The 18961-nt window shown below is 37.7% G+C and overlaps 1 protein-coding gene across 2 annotated transcripts in view; it reads left to right on the forward strand.

The window, feature by feature from the left end:
- The window catches only part of LOC114650014 (acyl-coenzyme A thioesterase 9, mitochondrial-like), a 60613-nt gene extending 42607 nt beyond the window's left edge, over positions 1–18006 (forward strand). For both annotated transcript variants that reach the window (XM_028799432.2, XM_028799433.2), the window contains 4 exons: positions 2584–2669; positions 6436–6523; positions 7830–7980; positions 15638–18006. In XM_028799432.2, the coding sequence (XP_028655265.2) occupies positions 2584–2669; positions 6436–6523; positions 7830–7980; positions 15638–15720 (408 nt within the window). In that variant the 3' untranslated portion in view covers positions 15721–18006. The remainder of the gene's footprint in view (positions 1–2583; positions 2670–6435; positions 6524–7829; positions 7981–15637) is intronic.
- The last annotated feature ends 955 nt before the right edge of the window (positions 18007–18961 follow it).

Consider the following 18961-nt stretch of genomic DNA (forward strand, 5'->3'; position numbering starts at 1 on the left):
CACGGACTCAGAACTCATTCATTTTCTCACTGTTATAAGAAAATATAATTCATTTGGTGCAAAAAGAATAATCAAAGTCAATTTCATACCAAATTTTCAAGTCCAAGGACAGATGCATCACCATTGTCTGAGGAAATGTCCCACACAAAGCCATGTAAATCCATGAACTGGCCCTGGATGACATGTGGCCCATCACAGAACATGCAGTACTTACTCATACTCATACCGGGCTAATGTAAATTTCCCAGTCTACCTTACAACATGTCTTTAGACTGTGGAGTTGAACTGGAATACTTACATGAGGCAAGCATAAATGCAGGATTAGGTTAGGTAAACTTTATTTATCGCAGAGGGATGTTTGCGATTGCTTCACTATTCCACAAATTGGTAATTTTAGTCAAGAGGTGGCAGTGCTTTTCTGACACCAATATCCGAACTATACATTTTTTAGCAAACGGGAAATAATTAATATTAATCATACAACTATCTTGAATATTACTAATAATATATTTTCATAACTTGCCTGTTCCTCTTCTATATTTTAAATAGGTTTCCTTGAAGCAATGTGATGTAAAACTGAATTAAGGGGTATAAAGTTGCATTGTAGGATTATACAGTTATCTTATTTTGATTATCAACATACAGTTGGCTCTGGAATTATTGGTACCTTTCATAAAGATGTGCAAAAAAGCTGTATGAAATAAAAGTAATGAGCTACATTCTATGTCTCAAAAATGGGGGACTGCAGACATTTATTTTAACACAATTATTTCAGAAGAAATGTCTTTAAATTGTTAATATCGATCAACCATCCTTTTTCTCATTTCAGGAGCATTTAATATGAATTATTATTTTTTCATATAAACAAAATGGGCTTTACAATGAATCTTTACATACAGCTCAATACTAAGAAATGTTTTTGGACTTCCTGTTTTACCAGGGTATAAAAAGACATAACATATTTGAGAACCTTTTTTCATCCATCATCATGGGAAGGGCAAACAACAGAAAAAACAAAACAGGCTAATGGTTGTTGATCTTCAAAAATCAGGTAATAAATATAAACATACATTACAGTTAAATCTTTTATGTAAAAATATTCAGGATGTTGAGAACCACTAAAACGTAGATATTTTCTTAGTAAGAGGGTGGGTGCAACTGCATCTTCTCCCACAGAGGTAATAAAATGAGGAGGAAGATGAAAGAGAAAAAAATGTGCATTTTGAAGTTGCCAAATCTCCAAATTAACCATTAAATCAAACATTTAGAAGGCCTGCTAGATGAAAGCCAATACTTAAACAAATCAGAGATGGGAGTTTCTACTTTGGTACTTGACATACAACTGAATTCTGTATTAAGAATATATATATATATATATATATAATATAATACACACACACTGCATATATAATGCTCATAGTATCTTAACTGGCAGTACTATTACCATATATACTTGCGTTTAAGTTCTCCCACGGATAAGTTGGGGCTTGATTTTATTGTATAATTTCCAGTGTTTTATAATGTTGGTCGTATAAGTCGAATGCGGAAAACTCACGCTATTGATCCAAGAGATTATGAGATGCTAACGCCCACCTGAGAGAGTAACCACAAGCGCACTGCCTTTTTTTTCTATGCATTGTTCCTACGTGACCACACAGTAATACACGAACTATTCCGAAGCAACATTTGCACTGTTTTGTGTTTTTTGTATCTCACACCCTTATACACCTTTATCGTAAGAGCATCCCTTATCTACGATGGAGCATTCGATCAGAAGAAAATATGAAGCTGGTTTTAAATTAAAAGGTGAGATTAGAGGAAGCAAGAAGATGTAAAAAAAAAAAAAAAAAAAAATGTAAGTGTTGCATTTTTGAACGGGCATATAAGTTGGATTCTGATTTTATGATCGATTTTTCGGGTTTCAAGACCCGACTTATACATGAGTATGTACAGTAATAACAACTAAGTGTGTCACTAATTAAAACATACTGTCTGGGTCTTAAAGGATGAATGATGTTTTCCAACTACGAAAGATGAATGGAATTGAAGCAAGTGATTCACTTTTACTTATGGTGGAAACCTGAGTAATCAATCATTTGTCAACTGTACTATTCTGCCATAAGTAATTTATACGAACAAGGTTCCATTTAATCCAATGTTATTTCATGTACAAGAAAGAATCCACAAAACAGGTTCTATCATTGATGTTACTGCACATGCTCTAGGAGATAAGGTGGATGGATGGATAAATAGAGATTATAAAATTGTTATGAAAACATAAAAGTGTGAGTTTAGTATTAAACATAAAAAATGAACTAATCTAAAACAAAAGTACAATACTGTATACATAAACTAGAAGGAAGTGCTCTGAACCTAGGAATGGACTGAATACTATTATTTTAAGTTGAATACTGTACAGTGTATTTATCTTTAAAACATTTGATTAACCGGTGTTAGATCTGCTTTGAATGGAAAAAATAAGGGAAGGGTTTCTAAATATATGAATATTAATTTAGCATCTTTGAAATGTTAAATGGAAGAGCTACTGTATTAATTGTGTAATTTTTTTTGTTTTTTGTTAAGGAGCGCAACATTTTTAATAGAATATTTGGTGGCTTTCTAATGAGAAAAGCGTATGAATTGGGATGGGCAAATGCTTGCACGTATGGGTAAGTGTTTTGTTGACTATATTGCATTGCTTTTTTAATTTTTTTCTAATAGGCGTGTTTTACAAAAACATTGATAAACAGATGAGACCTTTTGTTTTTTTGTTTCTTTTTTTAAACTTGGTATTTACATCTAAACTGGATGAATAATGTAGGAATTGCAGCACTTTATATTTGTCATCCACTTCTTCTCAAGTGGCCAAAAGTAATTGGATACTTGGATGACAAACTGTTCCTTAGCCAGGTGTGGTGAGTTCCCTCATTATTTCTTTAGCAATTAAGGAGGTAAAAAATCTGAATATTGATTTGCATTTAGAAGCTACTGCAGTGAAGTCTCAATATGAGGTCCAAAGAGCTGTCGATACAAAACAAACCCATCAGAGAAATAAAAGAAACATTAGGAGTGGACATTAGGACTGAAGACAAATGTGCTAGATGATTGCAGAATATTTTCCTTGAAGAAGAAAAATCCCTTCACATCTAACCAAATCAAGAACACCCTCCAGGTGGTGGGAATTTCATGATCAAAGCGTACAATGTGAATTTCCCCCTGGGATTAATAAAGTATCTATCTATCTATCTATCTATCTATCTATCTATCTATCTATCTATCTATCTATCTATCTATCTATCTATCTATCTATCTATCTATCTATCTATCTATCTATCTATCTATCTATCTATCTATCTATCTATCTATCTATCTATCAATTAGGCGATGACTTCATGAAAGTAAATACAGAGGGTTTACCACAAAGTGCCAACCACAGGTAAACCTCAAGAACAATTAATTTTTGCCAGGAAACATTTAAAAAATCGCATCCAGTTCTGGAACAGTATTCTTTGGCCCGATGAAACTACATGTACCAGAATGATGAGAAAGTATGAAGAAGGGAAGGAATAGCTCATGATCTGAAGCATATCACATCACCTATGAAATGTGGTGGAGGCAGTGTTATGGCATAGGCATGCATGACTGCCCGTGGAACCAGATCACTAGTGTTTACTAATGATGTGACTGCTGACAGAATTCTGAAGTGTATGGGGCTACACTATCTCTTAAGATTCATCCAAATGGTAAAAAACTGATAGGATGGTGCTTCACAGTATATGTGGATAATTACCCACAACATACTGTAAAAACAGGCCAAACACTTTTCTGTATTCTTCAGTATTCTTCATGGGTTGAGTCAATCACCTGACCTCAACTATTAAACATGTATTTCACTTGCAGAAAGACCAGTGAACAAGCAGCAACTGAAGACCACTGCAGTAAAGGCTTGACTAGGGAGGAAACCCAGCGTTTGGTAAAGTCCATGGGCCCCAGACTTTAGGCAGTCATTGACTACAAAGGATTTTCAACAAAGTATTGGAAATGATTGTGATGTTATGGTTATGTCAGTTTATGCAATTATTTTTTAGCTCCTGAAAAGCTCCTGATAAAGGGGTCTACTATGTATTAAAACAGCTGTCATTCCTAAGTGGCTCATAGAATATGTATGTTTAATTCCTTAGATTAAATCTGATAGTCTGCCCTTCGTTGAACTCTTACAAATCTATATATACAATTCACTAAGCCGCCGCCAGCGCAAGCAAGACACTCATGGAAGTATGCAGGACGGAGCCACGCCCACCAACTCTAAGACCATTGGATACGACGACAACTTGCAGAGCCACTCCCACCAACTCGGACGCAGCAACTCACAAAACACGGCGTCATTGGATATGACAACTTGCCGAGCCACGCCCACCAACTCGGACGCAGCAACTCACAACACAGGGTGTCATTCGCGTTCGTCTCTGCTACACTCCACGTGCACCTCTGAGCCACGTTGACTTTTCATTATTCTTTTTGGTTATGATGCATAACTGTGTCCACCATCGCAAACTGTTTTACACGCCATGGTCTTGAGAGTTAGTGGGCGGTTCTCCGTGAGTTGCTCTTGCGAGCAGGCATATGACCAGGCGGTGTGTATGCTTCGAGAACGAGGGTGGACGCGGCAGGACCATCTAAGAAGAGGCATGTTTGTCGCGGATGTGAATCGCTGTATGCAGCATGTAAAACAGTTTGTCGCAGATGTGAATCGCTGTATGCAACGTGTAAAACGGTTTGCGAGAGGTATCCCATGGTCTTAGAGTTAGTGGGCGGGTCTCCATGAGTTGCTCTTGCGACCGGGCACATGACCAGGTAGTATGTATGCTTCGAGTGTGAGGGTGGACGCGACAGGACCATCTAAGAAAAATCATGTTTGTCGCGGATGTGAATCGCTGTATGCAGCGTGTAAAACAGTTTGTTTGTCACGGATAATTTGCCTTTTACTTTTACACGAAGACAATTTCCTGTTAGATTGGTCTTTGCAATGACAATTAATAAGGCACAGGGCCAAACTTTCAAAAAGATATGCATGTATCTGCCAAAACCAGTTTTCAGTCACGGACAATTGTATGTTGCTCTCTCCAGAGTTCCATCTTTTCATTCACTTACTATTGTATCCTCAGACCCACCCCTTTAAGACAACTGTGTCTTTCCGGAAGTGTTCAGCCATCAATAAATAATTATGCGGCGTATGCTACGCCGCGGGTTGACTAGTATAATGTATTGCGCAAGACCTTAAGTGGGCAGTTCATAGTTGCATACCCTCCAATGTGGCTGAATGATAACAATTCTGTAGAGAAGAGTGGCCGTAAATGTCTCCAAAGTGATGCCAAAAACTGATCTCCTGTTACCAGAAGTGCCTGATTACAGTTGTTGCTACTAAAGGTGGCGTGACAAAGTATTAACGTTTAGGGGGGCAATTATTTTATTTTTTCACATGGCTGATATAGGTGTTAGTGAACTTTCTTCCTTCAATAAATCAAATGACTATTTAAAAACTGTGCATTGAGTTTACTCAGGTTCTCTTTTGTATTATGCTAACTTTGTTTGGAAGTCAGAAACAAGTGAGTGTTACGGAATTCAGCAAAAATAGGAAGGTCACAAATGCTTTTTTTACAGCAGTGGTTCAATATATTAACTTTGTGTATTTTCTACTTTGACTACCTGATTTGTGAAGAACCAGTCATTTATTTCTTTGGGGTTGCCTTTCCTCATACTATTAGATGATAAATGTTGTTTTTCAACCTTTTTTTCATTCTCCCATGATATAGGAAGCCTAAAAACATTTTCTTTATGAGTGACTTTCATTTTAAGAAGCAGAATGTCTTCATCCAAAGCAAGGGATAATTTGCTATATTACCTACCATTTTCCTACTGGTTTAATCTAGTTCAGGGTCGCAGAGGGACTGATACAGCAACATTAGGTAAAAGGCAGGAAATTAGGCGCCAGTCCATCACAGTGATCACTCATGTAACCAATGCCTGCAGATGGCCTATTTAGAATTTCCAGTTAATGTAACTTGTGTGAGTTTGGGCCTGTGGGAGGGAAACTGGAATATCTGGGGAAAAAAACACACAGAAATGCAGAGAACAAGCAAACTCCACATTAACAATGATGCACAGGATCTGTGAAGCAGCAGGGCTAACCGCTGTGCTACCTTGCCACCCATTTGCCAGATGATCAGTATGCTATTATTAATTTTGTCAACTGTTTTTGTTTTAAGTAAAAAAAGTATTAACCCATTTTAAAAATTTTTTTTAGCTCATTAAATGCATTGCTTATTGTAGATGACTTTTATATTCCTCTTTGTCAGGTTTGGCTATATTTGTAGAACTAACAACAGTGTGTGTGTGTATGTATGTATATAATATAATATATTTTTATTTTTTTAGAGGATCACGACCTTATGTTGTAGCTGTGGATGACATCATGTTCCAAAAACCAGTTGAAATTGGATCTCTGCTGTTCTTGTCCTCACAGGTGATAAATTCCAGGGATGGTTATAAATGGCTAGCCTGACTGACATTTAGATTATACTTTATTCAGATGTTAAAATGTGGTGTGGCTATCCTAAATTTACATTTTGCATAGCATGCAAGTAATGATAATTTCACATTAAGGTAACCTTTAAAGGCGATGAAGCTAAAAAAGAAAAAAAAGCTTTCACACCATCAACAGATTCCAGAAATATTAATGTTTATGTGAGCCTTTGAAGCCAGTTTTGAAAATGAAAGAATATTTGCAAATGCTGCATCAGAATACATTTATGTGGTTGCGAATGTGTAAGAAAAATAGAACCATTTCAATATAAAGATAACTAGCAGTTTTTTTCCCCATTATAGCTGTTGTTATAAATGCATCACGTGCACCATGAATTCCTAACATTGAACTAGTTAACAATAGCTGTAAGACTTGGCTGAAAAATGTATATCTTTATAAATAGCTTCATGTACTGTATATAATGTAGTTATGAAGTGCCGTATGTTTCTGGTGTGATACTGTAGCTATGAGACTGCTGTCTTAAGTAATACAAGTAAATTATGAGTGATTGTAAATAATCCTAGCAGGTGAATCTGTGAATTTGGGGCACTGGTGAAGAGACTGACTAACACACAAGAATACCTGTATTGACAGCAGGATGTATTTCTTGGGAAAATTATGAGCATTTTAAAAAATTGCCATATGTGTTTGTATCCTGCCCTGGGTACAGTGTTTGAGAATGTATAGCCCCATGTCCTTCTGATGCTTGCAGTGCAACTTATGCAGTTAAAGCTTTAGTTTGTGACGTGGAGGCTTGCTGGTTTATTCCTTCCACTGCGTCATCTTGTAACAGAGCCCTTTAACCTGCCACTGTTCCAAATGTACAAATATGAATGCAGCTCTACATGACACTTGCTAATTTTTTTATATTAGTAAGTAACAGTATCCTCAGAGTTGCCTGTTTAATGCAGTGCAGACAGTATGTGGTATCTGAATTTTAATTTGAACCTTATTGTGAAATTCTGTGTGAAAACCAAATGCATTGCCAAGGAACTTCAGGAAACAGTTGGCCTGATTGCTTTTCACTTTAGGTTAACCAAATTCTAAAACTGAGGAAAAATCCCTTCTATAAGAGTTACTTTATTCAGTGCACTTTTAATATACTGTTTTTTTTTTTTTTTTTGGACAAAAATAATAATCTTTAATAAGCCATTCTCAAGGGTTTAGCATATCAGTTTTGGCAGATGCAAGTAAAACCTAATTATGTAGTAATTACACTTAAGGATCTATATTTTATTGGTTTCAGGTTTGTTATACGGAAGGAAACTACATCCAGATAAGAGTACACAGTGAAGTTTATGATGCATCATCTTCTCATCACAGTACTACCAACATTTTCCACTTTACTTTTTTTTCTGAGAAGGAGGTTCCACAAATTGTACCCAAAACATATGGAGGTAACTTTTAAATGTTATACTGTTTTGTAATTGGCAAAGGAATCCAGAAACATTTTAATCATTGGAGGAAGTGAGGGCTTAGAAAATACTTAAATCATGTAAAATTGTCAGCATAAAATACTAATACAGTTATTTGTAAGGCATGCTTCTCTATCAGCATCTTCAGTAAGGATTAAATTCATTGGAAAAATTAATTACAAGTATGGGCGAACACTTCCGTGTAATCTTTACATTGACTATTATAAAACACATTATCACTGTGAATGCAATAACAAATTAGTAATGAGTTTTATTATCATTATAGTATAAATCACAACATAACATGATGCAGAATCAAAAACAATCAACATATCTGTATATGCAGGCTCCTAAGAATAATTCCATGTGCATGATCGTGTCATACTTTCTATTGTGAATACATAGAACCACCATGCAACAATTTCCTGAATACCCTGCTCTTACAGCAATACTCCACACATTTGTTTTTGTTGCTTACTTCACATTGCTTTGTAGTGTAGGCTGTGAAAAACGTAATGTTATGTTTTCATGGAGAATGTACTATAGGCAGCAAAATTCCTGATATAATGGGGCTCAATATTAAATAACAGCAAACAGTACCAAAATGCCCATGAAACAAATCAAATTACTCATGTTGCATAATCCACACATCACATATCTAGTTGTATGCTCACAACATCCAAAACAAATTTATTTTGGCTAAAATATGGTTAAATAAGTCTCTTCCTGAAAATTCTCTCTTGATCGATTAGTGAGATTGTTCAAATGGGATTGCAATTTTGAATTAAAGATTTGTCTCTCCCCTCCTTCATTGGTCATTAAGTCACAACTGTGGTGTTTTCTGTTTTTTCACTTGACCCACTGCAGTTTTTGTAATGAACTATAAGAACTAAAATTTGCTTTAAAATTAAAAAATATAAATATTTGAAATATCTTATAAAAATACCTTTTAAAAGTGGTGATAAATATTTCAACAGATTTATACTAAACAATTTAATAGCATGAAAAAAATTGGTCTGATGTCCATCATTAAAGCTCTTAAATGTGCCTGTATATCATTGATTCCATATTGGTTTATTACCAACGGTAATATTTTTTAATATTAGAGGATGAATGGTATGTTAAAATGAGTTAAATGATGATCTTGGGCTTCATGTATAAAATCATTTTTAGATTCCATACTAAAATTTTGCTTACACTAGAAATATGGAAACGGCACATGCACAAAAAAAAATCTAATTTATAAAACTGTACGTGCGCCAGGTTCCATACCAATTTCCTTTATAAATCACAAATCAACTCTATGCGAGTGCATGCACTTTTAGCCACTCCCTGCCACCTTCTGCCAATTATCATGTAAGGCTTAAAAAAATGCCTTTTTTGAATATTCACTATCTAATCCCCATATAAATTTGGCCATGCTCCAGAGTAACATCTTTACTTTCAAACTATAGGAGAACACAAAAGACAAAACTTCAGTGAATGTGAACTTGAAGTATCACTAACATTTGGCAGATTTTAAGGAGTGGCTAGGCATCCTTGCCGGTTAGAACAGAGAAAAAAAACAATATCTGCAGGGGTTCCAAGGTCAAAAGACCGCCCAGCCCCCACTAGGCATTCTACTTAACATAAATGTTCCTAAATCAGTCCTGTTTGTTTTCAGGCTTCACATGATAGGATTCTGATGAAGTTGGTCTTGTTGACAGATGAGACACCTGTCTTCATTCCAACATCTCAGGGGGCTGCATGGTGCCTTGATCAGGTTGTGGTGGCACAGATCGCCACCACAGAAGAAGCGGAAAAGGCAGCAGAGAGTAGTGGGGATTAGTACAGATTGTGGATCCCTGAAGGATATGATAATAATAATAATGCTAATAATACATTTTATTTATATAGTGTCTTTCTCATGCTCAAGGCACTTCACAGAGTTTAAGAAAGAACATACTGTAGGGTATACAGTATATAGCATTGTACTAAACCAGATAAATAAATAAAATGAGGTAGTAAATTCAGAGAAAAAAGCCTAACAGACAACATAATTGATGGTCTAGCACACACACACACAGGTTACATGAGCAACTTGACATAGAGGTAAACTGAGAGAAGGGTAATATAGTCAGGTAGAGCTAACTGCCTTCCTGAACAGATGAGTTTTGATTTGGTTTTTAAAAGAATTCATGGAGTCAGCTGATCTAATTAATTTTGGTAGGTCATTCCAGAGTCTGGGCGCTATACAGCTGAAGGTCCTGTCACCCATGGAGTGTAGATTAGTGTGGTGTACAACAAGTTTGCCAAAATCAGAGGATCTTAGTGGGCGGACAGGCACATAGTGATGGAGAAGGTCACTGATATAGTTTGGTTCGAGGTTATTTAAGGCTTTGTAGGTTATTAGTAGGATTTTATATTCGATTCTGTAAGACACAGGGAGCCAGTGAAGACGGAGCAGGATGGGTGTGATGTGCTCGCTGCTGCTGGTTCGAGTAAGGACTCTTGCAGCTGAGTTTTGAATAAGCTGGAGCTGTGATATAAGATTAGAAGGGGCACCTGCCAGTAGGGAATTACAATAATCGATGCGGGATGTGATAAAAGCATAGACAAGTTTGTCAGCATTAGAGAAGGCGAGGAAGGAGCGAACATGTGATATGTTATGGAGGTGAAAGTAAGAAAGTTTCTTAATGTGATTTATGTGGGCGGAATAAGAAAGGGAGGAATCAAAAATGACACCAAGATTCTTTTTAAGTAGAGGCAGGTCTTATAAGATCACCACCAAGATTGACTGGGAAGGAGCTCACTTTATTAAGTTGCACTTTAGTCTCAGTTTGCAGGAGTTCAGTTTTGTTGCAATTTAATTTTAAAGAGTTCTGCTCCATCCAGGTTTTAATTTCACTGAGGCAAGTTGTGAGCTGAGAAAGCTCTGATGAAGTTCCACTTTTAACACTGAAATAGAGTTGAGTATCATCTGCATAAAAATGATAACCCAGTCCAAAGCTATGGATAATATGGCCAAGGATAAGCATGTAAATACAGAAAAGCAGAGGACCAAGGACAGAGCCCCGTGGAACCCCTTGTATGACTGGTGCTGTGCTGGACCTGCTGTTGCCAAGACTAACAAACTCGTGCCTATCAGTCAGATAGGACTTGAACTACTGGAGGGCAGTGCCAGAGATATCCAGCATGTTCTCCATTCTGGGCAATAGAATGTCATGTCTGACAGTGACAACACGCTCAAATACTTCTGACAGAAAAGGTTGGTGTTACAGAAGCGGTTTTAAAAGTGAGCGGCACAGAGCCAGTTTCAAGGGATGAGTTTATTATTGTTGTAATAGTTGGGATTATGGCATGAAGGCAGGATTTAAGAAATGTGGTGGGGATAGAGTCCAGTACACAATTAGTCGGCCTCATCTTACAAAGCAGGTCATTAACAAAAGCAGATGTGACTGGTGAGAACTTAGAGAAGGAGCTGGATGGAGTGGGAAAACAGGGAGAGATATAAACAGATGATGTATTTATGTTAGTTGAATTATTTAGATCTTTAATTTTGTTACGGAAAAAGTGGAGGAATTTCTTACAGACTTCAGTAGAAGAGGTAGTTGGGCCAGATGCGGGTTCGAGTAGTTTATTAACTACAGAGAACCAAACCCTTGGGTTATCATGGCCACTTTCTATTATTCTGCCATAATGGGTGTTCTTGGCAGAAGTTAGTGCTTCTCTGTAAGCTCTTTGGTGGTCAGAGAAAGCCTGGATGTGCACGGTGAGGCCAGTCTTACGTGACATTCTCTCAAGGCGTCGGCCAGCTGCTTTCATAGATCGCAATTCTGAGTTATACCAAGGAGCTGAAGCTTAAAGGAAACCTCCTTATGTTTTAAAGGAGCTGTTTTATCTAATGCTGAATGAAGGGCTGAGTTATAGTGGTCAACAAGACTATCTACTGTTGATGGAATAGGTGAAGACAGTAAAAGATCAGAAATGAATCCAGAAAGGATAGAGGGACAGATATTTTTATGGTTTCTGTAAGAAATTTGTCGTTTACAGGTAAGAGGAGGGAGAGGCAGTGAGACAGTGAAAAATACTGCTTTATGGTCAGAGTGTCCCAAATCAGTGTAAGTGTTGGCAACAGATAGTCCAGATGTACAGATCAGGTCCAGTATATGACCACCAAAGTGGGTGGGAAAATCAACATGTTGTGTGAAGTCAAAACAGTCCAGTAAGGATAGGAATTCATGTCTCAGTTTAGATGTGGGGATGTCAATATGGATGTTGAAATCACCAAGAAGAATGATTCTCTGGGAAAAGGAACTTAAGTGGGTTAATAGTTCAGTCAGATCAGATAAGAAGGATGCATTGTATTTTGGAGGACGATAAAGACCAATGAGTAAGACAGGACCTGATTCCGTTATTAGTTTAAGAGCCAGGCACTCAAAAGACAATGGACAATCAATTGGGATTCGCTTGATGTTTAATTCCATTCTGATAACTACTGCAAGTCCTCCGTCTTGTCTTGAGCTACGAGGCTCTGTGAGGAAAGTGTAACCAGGTGGTGTCGCCTCCATGAGAGACGTAAATTCATTCGGTTTTTGCCAAGTCTCCGTTAAACACAGCATATCAAGTTAGGTGTCAGTGATGAATGCTGACAGCACCAATGCTTTGCCATTAAGGGATCTCGAGTTAAACAGTGCAATATTAGTTAAAGAGGCTTCTTTTTGCACAGAGCCATGACTGGAGTTTATTTTCACATACTGTAAATTTGGCACACTGACACTTCTATTTCCAGGGCCATGAGTAGGACGGTGTATTCCTGAGCCAATGCTGCCGGTGATCTTTTCATTCGCAGCTTGGCGGTGGCAGTGACCTGACCCGCAATGTACATATTTCGGGCACCGCAAAATACCAGTGTCTTTTAGGATATTCCAGTCAGACCATTTGCTCTGGACAAACTGTTTAATATGAAGGAGTTTGTCATGGGAGTATTTTATCATGATACTGAGCAATACTTATCTGATAGCAGTGGAAAAGTAGCACAGCACAGTGGAGTTGGTGGGACGGGCGGGTGTGGTGGCGCAGATAAGTGGCAATATCAAAGCAGCAGGAGGAGGTAGCAGGATTAGGAGGTTCCAACATACAGCCACAACCAAGTAACGCTGGGTATTACAGGCGTGATCACCCCAGAGCCACAAGCCAGGTGGGTGTGAACATTAGATAAGTTCTTAGTCATAAAGCACAATAAAATGAATCGAGAGCAAACCAACATAGCAACTATAATCAAGGAGACAAACATCCCAGGCTCCTAGATCGCCAAGGTACAAAGAAATGTTTGTAGGTCTCATCCTGTGATCCACAGAGTCCGTTGTTCCCAGTCAAGATAAAGCCCATAAAAATTAATCCAAATCCATACAATTCGAGTCAGCTGCATCCATGAACTATACATACAATAAAGAAATAAATGCTAATTCTACACCCATACAGTCAATTAGGAATACAACTGAAATGTAGCTATGAAAAAGCCATATTAAAGTAGTGTTTTTTTTAGCAGTTTTTTAAAATGCTCCACAGTATTAGCCTTGCGAATTTCTATAGGTAAGGTATTCCACATTTTAGGTGCATAACAGCAAAAGGCCACCTCACCACTTCTTTTAAGCCTGGCCCTGGGAATTATAGGCAGACCACCATTTGAAGATCTAAGGTTACAACATGGAGTGTAGGGGGACAGGCATTCCAAAATATAGGACAGAGCAAGACTGTTTAAGGCTTTAAAAACCATTTGTAGTATTTTAAAGTCAATTCTGAGCCAATTCAACAATGCTTTAACTGGTGAGATGTGCTCAAATTTCCTTTTTCTAGTTAAGATTCCTGCTGCAGCATTCTGCACTAACTGTAACTGATTGATTTGACTGAAAACAAAAGCCTGAATGAATTTTTCAGCATCTTTTAATGTTATAAGAGGTCTAGCTTTTACTGTATTCCTTAAATGAAAAAATGCAGACCTAGTAATCTTGTTAATATGCCATTTACATTTAGGTCAGAGTCAATGATTACCCCCAAGTTCTTTACCACCACCTTGATTTTTAAACCTAAGGGATCAAGTTTATTTCTAATGCCCTCACTATATCCATATTTGCCAATCACTAAGAGTTCTGGTTTTTCCTGATTTAGTTTGAGAAAGTTTTTACTCATCCATTCAGAAATACTGCAAAGAAATTGGATCAGAGAGCCAAGAGTATCAGGGTCATCAGGCGCTATCGATAAATAAAGCTGTGTCGTATGCATAGCTGTGGTTGCTCACCTTGTGCTTTGAGATATTCTGACCTAATGGAAGCATGGAGATTGATAAGAGCAATGGGCCCAGAATAGATCCTTGTGGTAGAACATATACAATATCATGGGTCTCCGAAGTACTAACACCACAACTAAGGAAGAATTTTCTACCTGTTAAATAAGACTATAACCAATTTAAGACGCTGCCAGAGAGGCCCACCCACTGTCAAAGGTGATTTATAAGCATTCTGTGTTCAGTGGTTTCAAATGCTGCACTCAAGTCTAAGAGACACACGGCCTCTCTCCGCATTAACCCACAAATCATTTACTACTTTAACCAGTGCAGTTTCTGTACTATGGTTTGTTCTAAAACCTGACTGAAACTTATCAAGAATATAATGCTTATTCAAGTAATCATTAAGCTGTTTAATAACTGTCTTTTCTATTTAAATTTACTTAAGAACAGCAGGTTAGAAATTGGTCTAAAATTAGGGTTAGGGTTAGGGTAGAGATTAATTTTTTTGAGTAGGGTTTTAACAACCGCAGTCTTTAGACAGTCCGGGAAGACCCCCATATCTAATGATGAGTTCACTATGTCAAGTACACTTCAATAAGGACATTGGGGACTTCTTTGAAAAGCCTGTTGGTATTGAGTCAATGACGCAGCTGGAGGGTTTCAGTTGAGAAATTATTCTACGCAGTTTGGGTTGATCTATTACTTTGAAAGTATTTAAGAAAGTGCATCTTTTGCCACAATTAAATCACATACACACCATGTTTTTTGTCAATTAAATATCGTTAATAGTATTTGTGTCTTTTCTCGTGTTGATGACTGACTTATAAGCCATTTTAAGTGTCCTGCAGTCATCCTGTTGGAGTTGTATGCTGAATTGGAGCCTACTTTACAGAGACCATCACACAGAAATCACGCAATCCTTAATCCAATACAGGTTTAGAAAATGAATGAATGAATGGATAGATAGACATCAGAATGTGGCTGACATGTCATTGAAATATGCCGTGAAGTGAGATTTTCAGTTCATTTCATTTCATTTTCCTGTAGCCTGGCGTTGCTAAAATGCACCAAAAAAGTCTGCACAGGACTTTTAACCAAATTTAACTTTAACTTTAAGCCAATTTCCACAGCGAGTTCATGTTTTGCAAATCCAGACTTTTGCATAAGAAATGGCTCATGCACGTGTCTGAGCATAAGCAAGTTTTATACATGAGTCCCCTGGTGAAGTCAGTAGTTCAGGAAACTATAATCATTGGTTATTTTTTCAAAGTTCTTCCAAAAAAGAATAAAAACTGAGTGGAGGGATTGACTAAATTCACTGTGTTACAGGCATTTCTTTACATAAAGCATATATTTTCTTTGATTTTACAGAGTCGATGTTGTACTTGGATGGAAAACGGCACTTCGATTTGACAGTTAAAGGAGTTTCAACAAATGGAAGCCCACCTGCTTAAACAGAGCTGCTGCTGCTGCTGAACACCCAGTGTAGATTATGGCCTTCAAGTGCTGTCTGTTTCTTTAAAGAATTTACCTTAAATGCCATGATATGCCATGATATGTTACGCTTCACATGTTACAGTGCCATTCGTTCAAAGCAGATACTGCAAAAACCAATGTTACAGTAATTTTTAAAAACACACTTTATTATTATTATTTTTAAAATAATTTTATTATGAGAAAAAAATTGAATTGTTTATTTTGTATATTTTTAGAGTTTCTAATTGGTGAAGTATTCATTCATCCTTTTTCATAACCTCAGTCACTGAAGAGCTGATGCTGTTGCCACAGCATGGGGCAAAACTCCTTAGTAGGATGTCTTTATTTATTATGTACTGTATTTAGTTTGAAATACAGTATTATCGTACAGTCTAAGTCTAAATACGTAATTCTTAACAACAAACTCTTCAAGTGAGATAAAGGGAGAGTGCACTGCTGTGGAATGGACAGTCCATAAAGCAGTAAAAAAATAAATCTGTTGATTGACAGATGTTTTCAAAAGCAACAGTGCCGTGAAAAGCAATTGCACTTTATGTACCGTATGGACTTTATTTTAAATTTGGATTGCAATTGATTTATGCATAAAGAGCAACTAGCAAAATACCCGCGCTTCGCAGTGGCAAAGTACTGCTTTAAAATTTTTATTAAGAAGAAAAGTAAACCTTTTTAAACTGAGGGAAAATATACCAATAATTATTTGTTAAGGATCTCTTTGTATACCACGTTGTCAGTTCGGCCCTCCGGTTGTAATATGACCAAGCTGTGTGCTGAGCTTACTCTTGAGCATGCAACGTATAGTTGGCCATGTGAAAAGCAATCTTGCCTCAAGTCAATGCCAACCTTTTGTAGGGTCTGTCCCTGAGACTTATTAATTGTCATTGCAAAGCAGAGCCTTACTGGAAATTAGAGGCATTTGAATTGAAATGGGTTTTACTTCGCATCCATCTTTTGAGAGTTTAAACATTCATAAACATCAAAGTGTCCACTACTCACCTGTGAATCTAAGATGTTTAAGAGGCATTGGCAGTTGTCCAAAGGTGTAAAATATTTGGCCATTTCGGTACACTTGAAAGCGACAACCGAACAATTCAGTGGCAGCCATCAACTCACATGCAGAACCATAGGTGAAGGGCTTAAGCATTTCACTCTTATAGTGTTCCTGTGTAGTTTAATTATCTCCTGTACCGTCATCAGTCCACACCTTGAACCTGTCCCAGTCATTCAATACATAAGACACAATGTTCCTCTGGATATCAAGAGTGAGCCTGATATGGCCCTGCAATATGTAACACAGAGACTGGAAAAGGCAGTCGCCATCTCCGAGCATAGAAACCACTCAGTAAGTGACAGTTCTTTGATCAATGGTGATCACCTCGATAGACATGTTAATGGGGGTACGGTTGGAACGATAAAGGAAATGGCTACCTGAACAATGTAAACCAAGTCTAAAATACCTACACAATAACTATAATCGTAATAAACGAACAATAAAACAGCAGAGAAGCCGTGGATTAAATAAAAAAGCTGCAGTGATCAGCAGGGAGACGTGAATACCGTGGCGAAGCAAGGAAGGGAATGAAGAGACCGGAGCGACGGACGGCCTTATATAGGCAGGCAGCCAACTACGTGGGAGGCGTAGGGATGGGGGACCCAATGCCGCCTCACATGGCGACCAAGCTGCAGGCTATGGACGTATATATATACGTAAGTAGGATTCAGTTAGCGTTGGGAACCCGTGTACCAAATTTCTTGAAGATGGGCCCATAACTAACAAAGACCGTTGGAAAGTTCAATATGGCGGCCAACAGTGGCGTCATACCACCGAAATAAGTATGTACATCGGTTTCAGTTAGTGCAGGGAAGCGGCCTACCAAATTTTGTGAAGATGGGGCCATAAATAAAAAAGTTTAACATGGCGGACGTTGTCGACCGTTATGACCGTTACGCGTAGAATTTCGAAATGAAACCTGCTTAACTTTTGTAAGTAAGCTGTAAGGAATGATCCGGCCAAATTTCAGCCTTCTACCTACACGGGAAGTTGGAGAATTAGTGATGAGTGAGTCAGTGAGGGCTTTGCCTTTTATTAGTATAGATGAAGAAGACATGTGCTTCATACAATTTTGTGCAAAAGTCTTATGACACCCAAGAAAGGTTTTAAACCTGCCTGTCTGTCGGGTTAGTGTTTATCTCCTCACAGAAACTCCATATGACATTCAAATAAACACCAATGCAGTAAATAGTAACATGTATGTTGTATATTTTTTCAGACAAGTCCGGGTCTTGAGTGGACCACCTTTGCAATGCAAAGCTAAAGCAGTTTGCTTTGGTACATTACCGTAATGTGGTAAATTCTTCCAACTGTCTTGCATGAGCTCCTTTAACTCTCTGACTCTCTTTAGCTGCTTGTTGTTCGTTTTCGTATTAGAGTGACCCCAAACACCTTCAATCATGCTGAAGTTGGGTCTGTCAAGTAGCCCATTCTAATACCGTTAGTTTTCCCATCAGCACATATCTGCTCCAGTTAGGTCAGATTGTGTTTGGGATTGTTAGCTTCCTGCAAAATGTAAAGATTTTGTCATGTGCAATTTTAATGAATTAAAATCTTTCTGTAGTTTGCAACAGTCCTCCAGATGCCTTACACTGTTGGCTGAACTTCACCCCAAGACAGAGCCACTACCATGTTCCACAGTATGCTATAAATAAGCTTCAATGTACTTCTGGCATCTTTGTGAGCCAATGATTTCAAATTTGGGTGCATTGCTTAGTAAGACTGTCTACCACTGATTAGTCTACAGTATGTATTGTTGTCTTTCATGTACTGCAATCATTGCTGCTTGTTACCTTTCCACGAGAATGGTTTGTTAGCTGCGACAAACCCTACAAGGCCATTTCTTTTAAGATTGCTTTATATGGTCGAGCATGGTAGTACTTCAGTGCCCGATGCTGAGAAGTTCCTTCACTTGTGTTCCTTAAAAGAGGGTCCTTTTAAGTACTGTTTATCTAATGTGAATAGCTTGTGGGTATCCCATGTGTTTTCTGTCTTCAGCTTGGTGACATTCTACAAAGACATTGAGCATCAACTCTTAAAAAATCTGGTTTGGTGTGCTGTTGCTCATGGACTACGGCCTACATGATGTAAAACTAGACCTTGAGGCACACTAGGATTTATGGTTCCCATCCCGTAATCCCATTGAATTG

Source organism: Erpetoichthys calabaricus, chromosome 4 (assembly GCF_900747795.2).
Source record: "Erpetoichthys calabaricus chromosome 4, fErpCal1.3, whole genome shotgun sequence".
In the NCBI taxonomy this organism is placed as follows: Eukaryota; Metazoa; Chordata; class Cladistia; order Polypteriformes; family Polypteridae; genus Erpetoichthys; species Erpetoichthys calabaricus.